The sequence below is a fragment of the Molothrus ater genome, chromosome 8, assembly GCF_012460135.2.
Source record: "Molothrus ater isolate BHLD 08-10-18 breed brown headed cowbird chromosome 8, BPBGC_Mater_1.1, whole genome shotgun sequence".
Lineage (NCBI taxonomy): Eukaryota > Metazoa > Chordata > Aves > Passeriformes > Icteridae > Molothrus > Molothrus ater.
In genome coordinates, this window is record NC_050485.2 from 9,558,005 (window position 1) to 9,575,549 (window position 17,545).

General features: G+C 39.9%; 1 protein-coding gene across 3 annotated transcripts in view; it reads left to right on the forward strand.

Moving 5' to 3' along the window:
- Positions 1–218: 218 nt before the first annotated feature.
- Positions 219–17,545, forward strand: part of VCL (vinculin) — a 55,821-nt gene continuing 38,494 nt past the window's right edge. For all 3 annotated transcript variants that reach the window (XM_036385317.1, XM_036385315.2, XM_036385316.2), the window contains exon 1: positions 219–636. In XM_036385317.1, the coding sequence (XP_036241210.1) occupies positions 469–636 (168 nt within the window). In that variant the 5' untranslated portion in view covers positions 219–468. The remainder of the gene's footprint in view (positions 637–17,545) is intronic.

The following is a 17,545-nucleotide window of genomic DNA, read 5'->3' on the forward strand; positions in this document are numbered from 1 at the left end:
GTTGGGAAGGCGGGTGGTGCGGGAAAGGCGGGGGATGGAGGGGAAGGAGGCTCTGGAATGTTGATGGACGCGGCGTTGCGCCACTGGGAGCGGCGGCTCCGGCTCGGCCATTGGGCAAGGCGGCCAGGGGCGGGAGCCGCGGGCGGGGCGGGTTGTGGCGCTTGAAAAGCCGCCGCCTGGCTGAGGAGCGGCGCCAGTGTGGGGTGGGCACTACCAGCGGGTGGTAGGAGGGCAGTGAGTTCGAGTCCCGCCTCCGCGAGTCTGAGCCGGCAGCTGCTTCTCCGTGTGCCGCACTCCGCTCCGGGGCGAGGGGAGCTTGGAGTGGGCTTTTGGTTTCTTATTCTTCCTTCTTTTCCTCTTTGCGCGGAGGCCGCGGCTTTCTCTGTGGGGCGCCCGCCCGCAGGGACAGAGTTTGCCAGGAGTTTGTGCTGAGTTCGGGCCCCGGCCCCCCCCTACCCCGCCGCCGCCATGCCCGTCTTCCACACGCGCACCATCGAGAGCATCCTGGAGCCGGTGGCCCAGCAGATCTCCCACCTGGTCATCATGCACGAGGAGGGGGAGGTGGACGGAAAGGCCATCCCGGACCTCACCGCCCCCGTGTCGGCCGTGCAGGCCGCTGTCAGCAACCTGGTGCGGGTGAGTAGCGGCGGCTGGTCCGCCTCCTCCGCGCCTTCTCCTGGGAGCGACTTTAGCCGCTGCGGCCAGCTTGGGAGTCTGGCGGCGCCCGCCCGGCCCGGGCTGTCGCGGACAGGTGTCCTGGCCCCCGCCCCGTGAGGACCGGCTGGGCGCGGTGCTGGGGCCTAGGAAAGGGTTAAGTTGGATGGTTGTCCGCACCTCTGCGGCTCCCGCCTGGAAGCCGCCGTCGTTTGTTCCCGCTCCGGCCAGCGGAGGAGCCGTGCAGCGGAGCATTGAGTTGTCCCAAGAGTGAGTTGCTTGCCGTCTCGGAGCGAAGAGAAGCCTTTGCCCACCTGAGGAGCGGCATCCCATTAAAGTGCAGTAAAGCGCGGTAGTTGCTGCTTTCATACCCACCCCGAAACGCTTCACAGATGGCTCTGATACGCTGCGTGGTTCTTTGCTGCCTAGGAAACTCCTATTTTAAGTGTATGCGCTATAAAAGGCAAAATACTTACTTGGCGTGAGCCTATCCAAAAAATCCCAAACCCAACCAATAATAAAGTCCAAACCTCCCAGGCAGTTGGGTTTCATTTTTAAATCGGTGAGGGCTGGCCGTTCCTTATCAGTGCAGAAGTTGAGGCGGGACAGACCTGTGGCTTCCAGGCAAAGTCTGGAGCTGTAAATTGTTACTTAGCCTCGAGTGTGAGTTACTGTTTGCTTGTGGTGAGCTAAAGGTGACGGAAATTTGGCCTGACTCTTTCGACTTCATGAAAGGGGTTATGCATAGCTTGTCTCTTTAAGATCTGAGTACTTGCAGTATGGACACTGCAGCGTGAGAAGTGCAAGTGACTGATACATTTGAAATGTTTCAGTCCTATTAACACTTTTATAATAAACAAAAGAATAACGAACTGTTGCAAAGCAGAATACTTTCTTTGATATGGAAAGTACTGTGACATTGCTTAACCTTCTACTGCATTAAGAATTACCTGGTAATACTTCCCTTGCACCTTTGCTAAGCTTGTTTACAAATACTGAGTACACGTTCCTTGCTCATTTTGAATCCTCTTAATTCTGAAGTAATTCCTAGCAAAAAATGCCTCTTGCCAGTAAATTAATAAATGGAAAGGCACCTCTTGCTGCCTCTTTGCCTTAAAATGAATAGCTATGCAAGTTAAAAACTGTGTCACTGTTAACCAGTGTTTGCGTGCACTGAAATCATGAGACTTGTGGGCATAAGAAGCTGTCAAGATGACTAATGTATGTGATGTGTTAATCATTTTTGGCCTGTACTACTGGCTGCTGCTAGAATAACTTGCCACTTGGAGGTTTTGCAGTTTACTACAGTGTAACTAGGTCTCTTGGTCGCCATGACTATAAATATTACAGACTGTCTAGAATACTTGTGCTTCTTGCTGACTATAGCAGACACTCATCTCTTTATGAAGAACAGTTGTTCTGCAGCAGTTCACTGATGTAATAGGTGTTTTGGCTGTAAGGGTGCGAAGCCTGTGTGTATGAAATACTTTTCCTTGAAAGGAAGACGTTGGAATAATGCTTGGCTTCTCTGAGCTAACCCTGTAACACTGGGTTGTATGACTATTTTCTTCGCCCCACCTTTCTCTCAAAAGAAACTTGATCTGATAAAATTTCATTTATTAGAGAAATACAGGAACAGATTTAGTTTCCTTCTGCAGCTTGCTAATGCTAGATCTTCTTTCATTTTGGACTGTTTTGGAAGCCTCTGTTTTTCTTTTCTTGCCTGCTAGTTTGATAAAAGTTTGATTGTTGAATTATTTTTTCTGTGTTTATTCACAAAGAGCTAGTAAAAGTGGTGTAATCTGAGGTGGTCATTACCAGGAGGATGCCCTGATCGGTGAAAATACAGATTTGTCTATATTAGGAAAAGTACAGAATTAAAGTTCTCATTCCTATCTGAATCTCTGTTTTCAGTGCATTGCTCTGAAGTGTAAAGGTGATTTATGAAACAGCAGTTTGACAGGAGCAGGAGAATTTGTGCAGACAGGTTCTTGAATTACGAGCCTTCTGGTGGCTTCCCAGGTGACAGCAAAGATGGAGTTATCAGTGCAACCAAGAGAGTAATGTGGTGCTGGCTCGTTGTGTTGCTTGATGTCTGCTCAGGGTTCTTAGTGTGAGTATTGCAATGTACATGAAGAAAAGTACTGAGGAGCAGGGAGTTTTTTAGTGATAAATTTTCATATACAGCAGCATTACTCTCCAGCTACCCAGCCTATAGTAGGGATTTTGCATTTGGAAAATGCAATATTTAATTGATCTAACTTATGTCTCTGTGTAATTGTTGGTAGCAGTGTTTGAAGTTTTGAGACCCATTCTTGTTGAAGGCCTAGAAGATGTACTGTGAGGGGAAATGGGCTAGGAAAAGACTATATGCCTATAAGGAAGGTCCTATGTGCAGTAACTTGAATATTCCTGAGATGGAGCTAGCACAATACACTATTCAAGGTGGAATAGAGATTGACAGATAGGAGAGTCTTACCTTAGGTCTATTAGATGAGTCAAAAGGGGGTCCTCCTCCTAAATACCCTTATGGAGACCTCTATAAGAGAACTTTTCCTTTGGCATGCATTTCTGTATTTTCTGTCATTAACGGTTATGCTGTATTTCAAGGTTTGCCTGAAGCCATCTTAAATTACATGCCTTTTTAATGTAAAGTTTGCACACTCAAGTGGACCTATCCTAGAGATACTGCCTTGTCAGAACTAATTGTAAAGTAATCCTGGAGAAGAGATAGTCCAAGTCATTGTTGAAGTTAATGAAATAACTAAATCTTTTACAAGTTAGTCATTGCTGTATTAAAATACCAAAGAAAGACTCGGTATTATGTTTCCAATATGTGACAGTTTGCTTCTACTGTATCTTGATTATTTTGGGAGTAGCTTTTGCACAATAATTCTCAAATTGTTTTGAAGCATTTTGATGAAATTTCTTAATTGTGGGGTGAAGTCCTTGTTGCCCGTGCAAAAATGTAAGGTGGGGGTAACATCAGAAGCTTTTTTGCATGGGAATCAACTTTGACTGGAGCCAGGAATTTGAGGGAGAGGCTTCAGATACCACAGGACTATGAATGTACTAAATTGGTCCTTCTTTTAACTGAAAATCTTCATGTTTGTATTGGCTTATATTTGTAGTGGATGTGTGCCTCTTATGGGAAGGAAGGTCGGCATTTGGTATTTCTTTTATCTAAAAGATGTGACACTGTAAGTCAGCAGAAGTGGTGGGTAATAGTCAAGGCTGCCTAATAGGTATGGAATAATTTTGAGCTTGCTAAATATCCTATTAGTTTAGAGGAGAGTGAAATGAAATTTTGAGTTTTAGTCAAAATTAACCAGGGAGGAAATTAACCATGTGGTGATTTTCTAGTTGTTTCAGGCTTTTTTTTTTCCTCCTTATTGTTTGATTTTCTTGATAGGTTTTTTTTTTTTTTTTTGTTTTGGTTTGTTTTTTTTATACTTCACCAGACTTTTAGCCTATTTTAAAAATAGGGATTTTTATCAAGAATGGCTGATGATAATGCAGGAATGGTGAACCAATCACACACATTATATATATGATTTTATTTCATGGAGGAGAAAAAAACCCTGCTACTTGGCAGTAGTGAATTTACAAGCATTTATGTTCAGACCAATGTTATATTATTGCCAAACAGAGAAAGCAAATTCTACCCTGATGTTGTAAGCTCCAGTGCTTTGTATGGCTCCTGGCATTCTGTCAGTACAGGCAGAGCCCGCTCTGGTCACTTCTCTCTGCTGTTTCAGACAGAGCTGCCTCAGAGCAGTGTTGCTGTTGCTCTGCCAAGTGCCAACAATACCATGGGTGAAGCTGCTGAGTTTGACAGATTGGGTTGTAATTCTCTGCATGAAAATTAAGGTAGTAGAAGGGACTTGGGAAGCACACAATTTAAAATATTGGAGCAGGCGCAGCAGCTCAAGGAGGTGTTGGCTTTTCAGAGTCTGGGCTGTTGAATGAGGTCAATGGCCTAAAAGACCTGCTTTGTCTGAGACCAGTTGCTTGAGATTTACCCTGTTTTCATGTCCTTCCTTTTCATAGAGCTTGGGCCATCTGAGCAAAGTGATAGTCCTATGAAATCTCATAATAGAAGATTTAAGACACTAATGGTACAAGTAAAGTGACTGAGATCTTTCATAACAGAGATCTGCTCTGAAAAAACAGTGCTTGTCTATTTGATGATGCAACTTCTGCCATTCCATCGTCTGTGTTGTCCTTTTTTATATGAGTCTGCTTCACAAGTGTCTATATGCTTCCAGTTTCTAATAGATTATTTTTAATGGGGAAAAAAATGCTTTACTTGCTATTAAATTGCTGATGGCCACATTTCTCAAGAAGATGTTATTGTTGGATGCTGTGATATGACTTTATTTACTTACTGAGGTTTGGAGGCTTATGAAACACTACTGACACCTTTCTGTATCTCAGCTACTAACTATAACTAGCCAGGTCAGGCCTGACTAGGTCAGGCTAATCATCAGGAAGGCTCTCTTAGATAATAAATCTTCTGTCTCATAGTCAGAGTTTATCAGATGTTTCCTTTAAGTAGGTCTGGGCCAAGTACTATTTTAAAATGTAAATAAAAGCAGTCTAGAGTAAGATTAAGCTTGACTGGAGATTGTACTTCATGGGAACAAGACCCTGTACTGCTGGGTCAAAGTGACGTGTGTCAAAGGTTTTTGTGACTTCGTAAAGTTGTGAGGTTGGCCTCCTTAACCTACCACCAGCTGAATCCCACCCCATCTAGGCACAACTAAAACTACCCAGATAGCTCTTAAAATGGATGGAATTAATACCAGTTCTTTGGCAGAGAAATAAAGTTTAAACTAAACAAAAGAGTTAACAGTGGGAGTGTTGCATTTACTGTAGCTATAGCAGCTGTCCTGTCTCAGCAGAGGAAGAAGCAGCTATCACCTGAAGCCACTGGCATGTTCTGCCTGCATCCAGGGCCTCTGACAGGTGAGAAGTTGCCTGGGGTTGTAGGGCCATTTGGAAAGGGCTATCCATCTTCCCTGGCCAGGCTGTAAATTGTCTACTGATACCTGCAAACCACCAGCTTGGAAATCACCTGTTTAAATGAAATTGTGAAGAATGCAGCCTGCCTTGAAATCCTTGCCATGATTCCAGCAGCAAAAGTCAAATACACAGGTAACACCTGGAATGAGGAGAAGTGCTCTGACTGTTGAGGAGAGTGGATGGTAAAACAGCTTTATCATCCTAGGTTTTCTTTTGGCATAGCTGACTTGCCCGTAACTCAGGCTACAAAGACGGGAGTGAGCTGTTGTGAGCAGCTTAGTGTTTCTCTTTTTTGAGGGGAAAAATTAGCTTGCAATATGTTTATATATCTTGGAAAAGGATGGAGAAGAAAGGAAAATGTAAGCTTTTTGCCTTGCAGAATTTCTACATGGCACAAAAGATGACTCTCAAGGAGGTTGTGGTTTTTGCATTTTTCCTTGATGTTTGTAACTTGCCATGGGATATGTATAGATCTATGCTCCCTATTTCCAGTTTATTATGTTATGTTTTGAAGCTGAAAGAAATGGTCAAAAGAGCAGATAATCTGAACTCTACACAGCTCAAAATTAATGACAAGTGAATGAACACTAGAATAAGCTTGAAGATCTCATGAGAGAATGTCTTTTCACTACAGCTTTCTAGGTCTTACCTGTGAGTAGTAGAAAACTGAGATTAGTGTTTTACAAATAATAATAATCATTTCCCTTTTTCTTTTTATTAGAACATCCTTCTTCAGTGCACAGCAATTTCTTCAGGGATCATTTACCATTCTGGGAACTGTGGCCATATGCTCTGAGAAAGTGGATAAACCCCATCAGGGTGTGTGTATGGGAGGAGCTAGGAGAAGAGTGATTAATCAGACAGAAAGCAACTTTGTAATAACAAAAGCACATAATGAACTTCTTTCTTGCTTTTATCTGTTAGGAATCATCTTTATGTAAGTGATTAATTAGTTTCTGATTTGAACAGAATAATCTTTGTTCTGTTATTGTGTTTGGATACTTAATTTATTCCAGTCTCCTCCATCAGCTTTAAAAGCAATCTTTTGTTCTCTCTTCCTTTAAATGTACATAGAGATGGTTAAATGTGTCCTCATATGCAGCTTGCTTTTTTGGCCATAAAAACTGAGACTATTATTGTGGCATGGATAGTCTTTAAGTGGCAGTTGGATTAAAAAGTTCCATATGCCAAGAATCTGGTGAATACCACTCCTGCTTTGAAAAACTTAGTAAAAGCTTTTTTCTGCATAAGTCAAATACACCAGTGTGGGAAGAGTTAAACCCATGTTAAGGACCAGTGTTTTTTAGCCATTTATTCTTCCTGATGTTTTGTAACTTTAGAGAGTGATGTAGTTTTGCTTTGTATTTTGAAACAAGAAAATACTTCTCTCCACATAGTGATATTGGACTGTGTATGTGGAATTCCTTTTAGAGGTTAATAAATTAACCAAACAAAACATGGGTCAGAAATATGTACCTTCAGAAACACAGAGTAATTTACAAGTATTGCAATATAATATTTTTTTTCCTTTAGTGACACTAATTATATTCTATCACTTGCTCATTCAAATGCTGACAAGCAGTTCTTGATACAGAACTTCACTGCAGCCACAGTTCTTAATTTTTGCAAACTGATAGCCTTCCTGACATTTCTTTAAACACAGCCATGGCAGTATTGTTGTTATTGAATTTGAACAGTGAAGTGTCTTATTTTGCTAACTGTACAGTTGTTAAATTTTATCCACTAGGTTAATTGTAATATTTAGATGTATAATTTCTTCCTTAATTTTTATGACAAGAGGTGAGAGAGAATTAACTCTTAATATTGTCCTGTACTTGGAGTCTAGAGTAACAACTTGCATTGAACCATCTGGAAATAGACCAGATGAATGAATATTGCAGCTACCTTTATTTCTGAAGATGCTTGGTGGGTACAAGATGACTTGCTGCATGGGCAGATGAAATATTCAAATGAAGGCTGGATCTTCTTTTCAGTTACAGATATTTCACCTCTAAGGATTTCTTCAAACATGAGCTGAGCATCCCAGCAGCTCAAAACTGAGCTGGGAGGGGGGAGAATGGGGGCATGACTCTACATGCACAGTGCTTGGAAGTGGGTCTAGTTTGTCCCTGGAGTAAATCAGGCCCTAGTGTTTCTGTGGGGATATGAATAACTGACTCAAAACAATAGAGGGCACAAACCTTTCCTTTGCTTTCTTTGCCTAATAATTAAAGTGTACCGAGGTATAACTTGTCCATATCCTGAGACTAGAACCAAACATTTGTGTCAAAATATAATTGAACAACTTACTTTGTAACATATCTTCTATTCAGGAGTCAGTGGTGTTCTGATGCTTCAGGAGAGCTATTTACAACATGAATAATGAACAATAGATAGCAATAGTAGCTAATGAAGGGGGACAAAAGCAAAAAACCAAAAACCTCTTCATTATCAAAGCCATTCCAGAGTTTCTGAAACTGTCAGCTTGCTGACTCTTAGGGTTAGATTTCATCATCATCAACTTTGTCTCACTGAAAAAACAAGTGTTGGAACAGTTTCCTAGTATTCTGACTTCATGGGTAGGGTAGGAAACTGATGATTCATGTTGGGTTTCTCCAGTGAAGAATGGAGAAAGAAACAAGCTGTTTCTGTTGGTGTTGGCCTAGGATACTTATGAAGAGACCTATTGTAATAATGTTGCATTGCATTTTAAATCAATGGTTACACCCACAGAATAGCAAATGTAAATTTTCCTTGTGCCAAACTCTCAGATTATTTTAGGGACCTGAGGTTGCTGAAGGCAGATAGTCTCAGAAAAGATAGAGGTAAGTAAGTTTTTGAGTACATTAATTTTTTGTGTTGTGGTCAGACATCCACACCTATCCCACAGTGGGCCCATATTTTACCTAGTCCTTATTTTGCTGCTGTGTTTACACAAGCATTTTTTGTTTTTCATGCTCCTTACTAGGTTCAGCTCTGGATACACTTTGGGCTGGACCCCATCCCTGTGTGCTCAGCTAGAGCAGGAGCACTGTTCATTCAGGCAGGCCTCCTGCCACTTGGGCTTGTCTTCCTGCTCATCAGGATGAACCAGCTCTCCAGAATTGCTCTTTCTAGGACTGTATTCTATGTGATTTCTCCAGTTAGGTCCCTGAAGAGGCTAAAGTTGGTTCTGAAGCTCAAGCTCTGATTTGTCTAGTTTTTTCCTTTCAGGATTCGAAATTCTACCATTTAATGGTTACTCCACCTGTCATTGGCATTCCCAATCAATTCTTTCCTGTTTCTAACAGCAAAGCACTTCCTGCCTTCAGCTCCTCAGTCTGTGTCTACCAGTGAAAGATAATTAGAGCTTATAGTCTGTGAGAGGAAAAGTATAGGCAAGCAGTTTTCATACTAAACTGAGTTTTTGGGATGGCTTAAGAAGGTTTCATTTCAGCAAGTATCATGCTTAATCTTTGACCTAAGATACATATGGTACATAAATAAAATGGTGAATAGCAGAGCTGAGAAAGTACTGCTTTGGTGAACTTGACAAGCTTTATGTTCAGATATCTTTGTGTATGCAGCTTAAAATGTTTGGGTATGTTGCAGCTGTTCTGGTCTCATTGCTCAATGTTTAACATGTGTTTGTCGGAATAGTAAAATACAATGATATTCAATTTGAACTTCATTTTAGTAGCTGAACCTTAGAATGAGCTAGAACACAAGCCTGCCCCTCCTTAAATGCTGAAAAGCATGCAAGAAAAGAGCTATGGCCATTAATTTCATAAATGAGTATAGTCACAGAAGTGCTGTAGTAGCAGTATGAGAAATGGTTGTGTGTTCTCACCCCTGAACAGATGAGAGGCACTCTGGTCACCTTAGTTAAGTCATTGTGTCATGGGAAACTAATGAATGTTCTCAGCCTTTCTTTTTGAATGGGTGCATCAAAATGGAAGCTTATTGAAGGCTGAGCCAGGAAAGTCCATATCAAATATCAACTTCTTGCCCATTCTCATCTTTCATCTATTTGCCATGTATCAGCTCTTCAGTGTCAGAAGTCTGACTCTTCCTGTCAAGCAGGGGAGCTGTTAGAAGCTGTCATCTAGAACTTATTTCAGCTGGGTTGCTGCTTCTCCTGGCTTCCAAACTTTTCCTGAATTTTCAAGAGGCTGCACATTGCAACTGTTTTAGAGGAGGGAAGCATTAATAAAGTTTCCTTCTTTTATGCAGGTTTTGTTTTGTTCACCTGTACAAATACTTGCCAGAAGGAGCAGAAACTGACTTTGACTAGACTGGTAGTCAGTACATGTGAGACACGGATATGTTGTGAGCTGTGAGCATTTTGGGGTGGATTTGGTTCCTGGTGACCACAAGCTTACAGTTAGAACAAAGGGACTTGTTTTAAATGTGTATGATACCTGTCTGTTCATGGGCAAGGAATGGTTAAGCTCTTCAGTGCAAAATGGGATGTAGTAATACATAACTGAGTGAAAAACCTTGTAAGTTGCTAACAGACATTCGTGTAGTTGATTAGAGGAGGTTTTTAATTCTGAGCTATGTGATGCACTGAATATTTATCTAAAGAGTTATCACAAGAAAAAAACGGATGCATCAAGCACCCGGATGGAAGTTACTGGAAGTTTAACTTGTTTTGGTGTGCCTGTTTGTTCTTAAAATCCTAAGGGTTTTTGTAACTTTGGTCAAGATAAATCACAAAAGGTGCTTCACATTTCAGCCTCTGAGTGTGTATACAGGTGTCTGTTTGCCCTTCAGCTAAGTCTTCAAAAGCTTCTGGTTTTACACTTTATAAGAAGTTTTCTTCCAAGTATTGCTTTTTCAAATTACTGCATAACCCTTACAGGTTTTTAGGTGAGCTAACAATAACTGACTAATGTTTGGACTACAGTAATAATCACTTTCACGAGCATAGCTGTCTTTGCAGCTTTTGCAGCACAATAGTTGTGCTGAATAACAGAAACAAATAAATGGGGTCTCTCTGGAACTAGGCAGTAGTAGCAAGAAGGTCACTATTTATTTAGCTTGCTCTAAATACAATACAATGACAAAAAATGGATTGTGAAGGCCTAGTAGTTGCCAAACCACTGGCTTAACTGTAGCAAGTGACGTGGTCTTTGAGTCTTTGCCACACCTATAAAATGCTCCCTTTTCCTCAAGAAAGTCAAAGCATGGTAAACAGGAACCTCAGTAAATTTTAGGTAGGTTTCACTTCAGTTTTTCTCTGAGTAAAAAAAACTATAATAGCATGGCATTTCTTTAATTTCTCTTTAATGTAACTAGATACTGTTGTAGCTAATTAGAAGATTTCATTTAAAATGTGAGCAATAATTTACACCATGAACTCTGTACACTAGAAATAGCTGTTAGACAAGTAAAGTGAGACTTATAAAAGACAAATTATCCAGTGTGCTACAGAAGGTGGATAATTGCTATAGAACCCTGTGTAGCATGAATCTTGCTGGTCAAGATACATTTGCTGTTGTGGAGCTTATGACAAAAGATTTAATGCTGTGAATTTCTGTTGCTTGAGTCGTATATTAGTGAGCACGTGAAGATATTTTCAATGTATTAAAGACATAGTGAAAAATATTACTTTATCAATAAAGGAATTCTAGATCAGTGGGTTTTTTTTTCTTATTCTGTTTTCCTGCAGGGAACCATTTCTGCCATGAACTTAGAGGAAAAAAAAATCTGTTCTCTGGAACCACTGATCCTCTAGGACAGAGCTGATAAGGGAAGTGGTACCACTCTTTCTGTGCAAGCGGGAAAATCAGTGTTTGGTTTTAGTAGTTGGTTTTCAGAAGTCAGTACAAGCATAACAACTGGATGATCCTAAAATTCAGGGCCTGGTAGCCATCCTACATTATCAGCTGTGGCATTTTTAAATGTCTCATTTAGGTAGCAATACCTGTCAAATCAGCAGTGTTTTCAAAAAGTAAAATGGGTTATAAAAGGTAACAACACATTTTGTAGTTAATTAAATGGCTAAGGGAAATTAGGCACTTCTATTGGATATCTGCCTTGTAGCTGATACAGTCAGTTACTACATCAGTAGTTTTCAGATGCAGGACAGTAGAGAAAGAAACTGCAGTATTGTTCTACATTTGAAAGTTACTCAATAAGTAATAGAAAACACATTTTGTCTTTGCTTTTTTTTTGCTTCTTGAATATCTGTGCCAGCATCTGGGTAAGTGGAATACTAACTTATGTTGTGATCTGAGAACAATAATAAGTTAGTTTGTCCTTCTGATGAAGGAAAAAACAAACTGGGTGGACTCAGTTATTATCTATGTGTAGCTATAACTTGGGTTGGTTTAGAGATGCTGCAGTACAATATTTATCTGTATCACAATCACAGATTGTTATAGGCAGCCCTGCTGTATCTGGAGCCAAATCTGCCTTCCATTTGATATGATCTGCACACTTCTTATGATGACACTTCTTACTATTACTCTCTTGCCAACAGGGCCAAAAAGCTTTAAGATTAGTAAACTTTCTGGATGCTTCTCCTTGACTTAACACTTGAAATGCTGGGAGGACAGGATACATCTGAGTTTCTGGGGCATGATGGAGTTCCTCATCCACCAAATCCTCTGCAGCATGCAGATATTAGCACATTGTCAAAGATGGTGTAAATCTACCAACAGAATCATGGTGTTTGGTTTCTTGTTTTTCAGACAAGCATCTGAATAATGAGAAAACATGATTTTGGAGCTAAATTATCTTTTAGTACAGTCCTAATATGTGTATACACATGCAGCAGGATTTGTGTTAAGAGGTGCTCTGAAATTCTTTATCACAGATGTGAGTACATGGAAATGAGCTGGAAGAGCTTTTGGAATCTGCAGTGCTGTTTGGTATGTGGTGTTGTCTTTAGATTTTCTTGTGAAGGTAGCTGTTAGCAGCTCTCAATGTAATTTCTAGACTACAGTTGCTGTATCTTATTTTTCCTGGTGAGTTTTGTAAATGCCCAAGGGTTAGAGGTTACTTACATGAATTATGTTATTTGGCTGAAATAGAGTTATAATGTCCTAAAGTAATTTTAATTTGAAGTATTGGTTTGGAAAAAGAAACTCTTCTTTTCATGAAAGAATTAATTTCCAAATTATAATAGTTCTGTTAAAAATATCACATAATCAGTATGTGCTTACTTAACTTCTGTGAAGTTAATCCTGTAATTTGCCAAACCATCCGGGCCTCAGCTCTGTACTGGTAACAGAGTTAGTAGGTACTAGCAGCATGAAGAAGTTTTTTGGTATCCAAATGATGTTGCTCTCTGTTTTCCATATGCTTCTTGTTTCATAGTTCTGTATTTTAAGTGGACAGCAGGATTTCCTTAGCCTTAAGCCAGTTAAATTTTTCTTAACCATCAGTGCAGACAGGTAGGTCAGTTTGCTGCTGCTGGGGACCAGATGGCTGGTGTGTTCTAATTTGCTTGCCAGATGACTTTGGAATTGTACCCTGCTATGGGTGGAATGCAGTCTGCAGGGCAATCATGAGAAAACCAGGAGCGAGGACACAGCTTCCATGCTGGCTGAAAGGACAGGGGATAGGCTCTGATTCACCAGTCTCCTTAGCATTGGGCCTGGCTTCAAGCCAGACTCGGGACTGGCTCACTGCTGGGATATGTGCATAGTGTTCATTTGGTGTAAACTAAAGGCAGGAGGAGAATTTAGCTGCACATTTCTTTGGACTTCTTTCCATCTCTAATGATATAGGCCTGTTCACCTACAGAGAAGTAGAAAACTCTAAAGTTTCTTAAAGCAGTGGTAAATTCACTAATTGCAATTGACATATCAATCCTATTTATAATTCAAAGCAAGATGAGTGGAATGATGAAGAGATTGGAAATTTGCTTTTTTTAAAGGCTTCTGAGAGCCTTTGAAGGAAAAACAAAAGTTTGTGTCGAAAAAAATAGTTGTAGCTTAAGACTCACTTTTTCAGTTGTATTAAATGAGAAGGATGAGATTGTGAGGAGTGACCTGTAAACCTGTTCACTTTTATTTTTCTAAAAACACTTTACCATTGCTTGACTTTTCTGTTCGGAGTTTGTAAAAGTCCTGTCTTTACTGGAAGCTGGTTGTATATGACAATTTTTGAGTGACTTGTAAATTCAGATAAGTAATTTTGTGATACACCCCAAAGCTGTTTGACTTGTGTCTGACAAAGTTTGGTGCTATGCTGCTATGCCAGGATGTATACAATCCTGTCTTGACTGGTTTACCACATGGATTATGGCAGCTAGGGGTTAGGGCATGATAACATTGACTCCAACACCTGTATTTCTAAAAGAGCTGAGATAGAAGGAATACCAACAACTGGATCTTCTTGACAGTGTATGTAATGCCAGTGGGGGTTGCAATCAAAATCCTGTGACTGGTAAGAGCAAAGGTAAACAGCCAAGTCCTGTTTTGATTCTCTTTCCTGCTAGAGCTTCTTCCAAAAAACTTTCCATGTAATTGGGCTCTGATGACTGGTTTCACAAAAGGAAAACTGAACAATTGCAAAGTACTTACTGAGCCCTTGCCACTTCTGAAGTTACTGAGACAAACTGGTCTCTGAATCAGTGTGTGATAAAGGGCCTCCTTTCTAGGCCTTCAGTGGACAAGCCTTGTACAAGGAATGAACTCTGAAAGGTATAGGATTCACAACTGGATATCATAAATTTCAGTCATCATTTTCCTTATGTTGTCTTGTGTGAGTAAGACCTCTCAATATGGAACCTGAATTGAAAATTCTGTCGTGAGGATTTATTTCTCTCTGCCCACATTTTATTTTTTCAGTCCAGACTGAAATATATTTCATCTATGCCAGCAAGGAGTTAGAATAAATTTGGTGTGACTTTGGCTTGCTTCTAGCTCAACTTGATTCTTTGTTCCTAGTCATGATACCTAGGTTGATTGAAGATGCAGGATGTGTGGAAAGTACTGGTTAATTCAATTCTGAGATGGATTATAGATGTGGCTGTGCAATGTAGGGACGGTTGTAACTGTAGAATTAAAGCAAATACTTAATTTTATTTTTTCAGGATAGACATCTAAAGAAATTTGAGAAGAAGTTGCAGGGAACTTGATAGGACTGAGCTGGTGAATAAAATTTTTTTTATTTGAGATTTAATGCTCCTACTATTGTCACAGTCCTTTCTGAAAGCAAGACATGGACTAATGCATAAACCAGGGAGTGGATTTTTATTGAGTTGTCCTCTGATAAAGCTGCTTTTACAGCATACAAGCTTAGATCCCTTTGTGTGGCACTTGGGTTTGTCAAGCAAAACTCATACTGCAGCTTATTTCTTGGAGGAGCCATGGGGGTAACAGCCAGGGCTGTTCTGTGTTCACTGGGTGATGGTGAAGGAATATTTTAAGGCTCCTTGCTAAAATGACAGATGTTTTAAATTAAACTTCTGGAACATTGCAAGAACTAATTCTTCTAAGGTCATCTTCCCTTTTAACAGAGGAAATCATATAAGCTATGAGGAAAATGTCTCTTGCAGCATTTGGCAAATTGTCAAACTAGTATTGTCAACAGAGGCATTCAGAGGAATCTTTGTTTAAAAAATAAATAAAATTACCCTTAAACAATAAACTTTGGACTCCCATCTTAATTATTTTTGTGGTTTATTTGATGTGATATGTGCAGTTTTTACTTTCAAACTGCACAAGTAAAAAGGGCTGGATATTACTGGGTGCCTGTCTGCTTAAACAAACTCTCATAGAATTACAGAAGATGAAGTTATTTCTCCTTCTCACTGAGCAGCTGTTGTTTGCTATGTCTAGCAGGCTAAGAAGGTTGGACAAGGGACCTTGTCTTATTTTTCCTGCAGTAGAAGCAGAAATGACAAAAAACTGCAAAACTGCTCATAAGGAAGAAACTTGGCCAGAAAACCTTTTCTTTCTTTTCCATGAAGAAAATTCTCCACATCAGAAAGCCTAAAGCATGCTGGGTTTGTACTGATCAGTGGCAAATAGGACTTGCAGGAGACTGGCAAACAAGGTTAAAAGCAGGAGCAGGAAATCACAATCTCTTCCTCCTGCTTAAAGCTACATTCCTAGAAAGTTTTTCAGTGGCCATATATATATATATATATATGCCCTTTGACCTTTGTGTGTCCCATTTCCTTTAAATTTCTTGACTTGTCTGCCTCTTGTTCCCTGCTTTTTGAGCTGGGAGCATGAAGGAAAGTAGCTCACTCTTTATTCATCTGATTTGTCTGTAATCTCCAAATTGCAGAGTTGGGAAATGAATATGGGGTAGAAGTTGTAACTAGGAAACTGTCTTGGTCAGGTTTGCTTGAGAGTTCCCCTTACTCTGTAATGTGCAGTGTTGAAATTATGGTTATTTTAGTGTGTTAGTCAGGGCAGTTTCTTTGGAACTGTGACTAAGTGCCACTCCAACACTGTAATAGCAGAAGCTTCTGTATCTGTCTGTCACTTCTCAGTAAGATAAGGAAAGATCATCTTAGGAGGTAAGAGTATCCAAAACCCAAGCAGGAATCATGTGTACTGTTGGCTAGAAATAAAATGTGTTTCTCAGATGATTGTTTTATATTCGCATGAAGCTGGACAAGCTACCTGTCTGAAATAAGGAATGTAGATACTACATCTTCAAGGAGAAAAAAAATCCTCATTTTGTTGGTATTGGACTGTGAGGAGGGTATTTGTTAACCTTGTGTTACACTGCAATGTGTCCAAAACTTGCTTAGGCCATGTAAAGTTCAATCTGAAAAAAACCAGGATCTTGTGAAAACTAAGTAGGAAACAAAGCAACAGAAACCTCTAACCACAAAGCTAGAACGGCAAACCCACTAAACTTTTTTGAGGATGTATATTTTCACTCATTAATATGTCTTTATGTTTTGAGACTTTTCCTGTGAAGTGTTATGTGGAGTGCATTTGTTTTTTACATGCCATTTCTATACCTTGGCAACAACTGCAAAGAGCAGTTAATGGAAAGGTTAGCAAACAAGGTTTTCTATTTAAACAAGTTCAGGAGTACATTCTATGTTGGTGCTTAAAACAAGGTTGAAAGTCCTTTTTACTAGAAAGGTAGTGGACATTTTTAATTGATGCATCATTGAAGCTCCTTGAAATCTTGTGTGCCTTCTGTGGTATACAGTGCTGAGGATATGGATGGACTTGGAAGAGAAATGTCACTGGAGTTTAGGACAGTTTTTTTGAGGACAAAAATCTCCACAGAAAACCCCCAAACAACAGAAGAGGAGTTGACTTTTATCCTATATGTTACTTCTATTTGAAGATTAATGATGGCTATATAGCTACTTTGCTAGCTATAGCAGAAAAGTGTATATATATATATATATATATATATATATATATGTGCATCTCTAGACATATAAAGTAGATATACATCTGCCTATAAGTAGTTGATATGCTTCTTTGATTCCTGAACCTAGATCTAGCCTTTTATAGAAGAGACTTGTCCTTTCTAGATTGAGTGATTAAATGCTTTTTGTATGGTCTAATATACCTGGCCAATATAAAATAACAGTTGCTGAAATGACTGTCAACTTGAAGTGCCCCCCACACTGTTTTATTTTTTTGCATTCTTTAAAGTTATACTTTTTCCAGTATACTCAACTGAATGCAGGTTGGTACAGCTGCAGGAAATAATCTTGAAGGCATGGTTCTTGTAAGTACAGTATTGTTCTTCATTTTCACCTTCATTTTCATCTTCTGTCTAACAACGTGTAATCCAGAGATTACTGAGTTACTGAGAACTACTCAATTTTTTGTGTTATCATGTTCATGCACTTATCCATGCAAGCTTGTGGGAAATATAAAGGATGTGTTTCCTGAGTGCAATGGAAATAAGTAGAACAAAGCAGGCATACTCTCTGGTGGGCCAT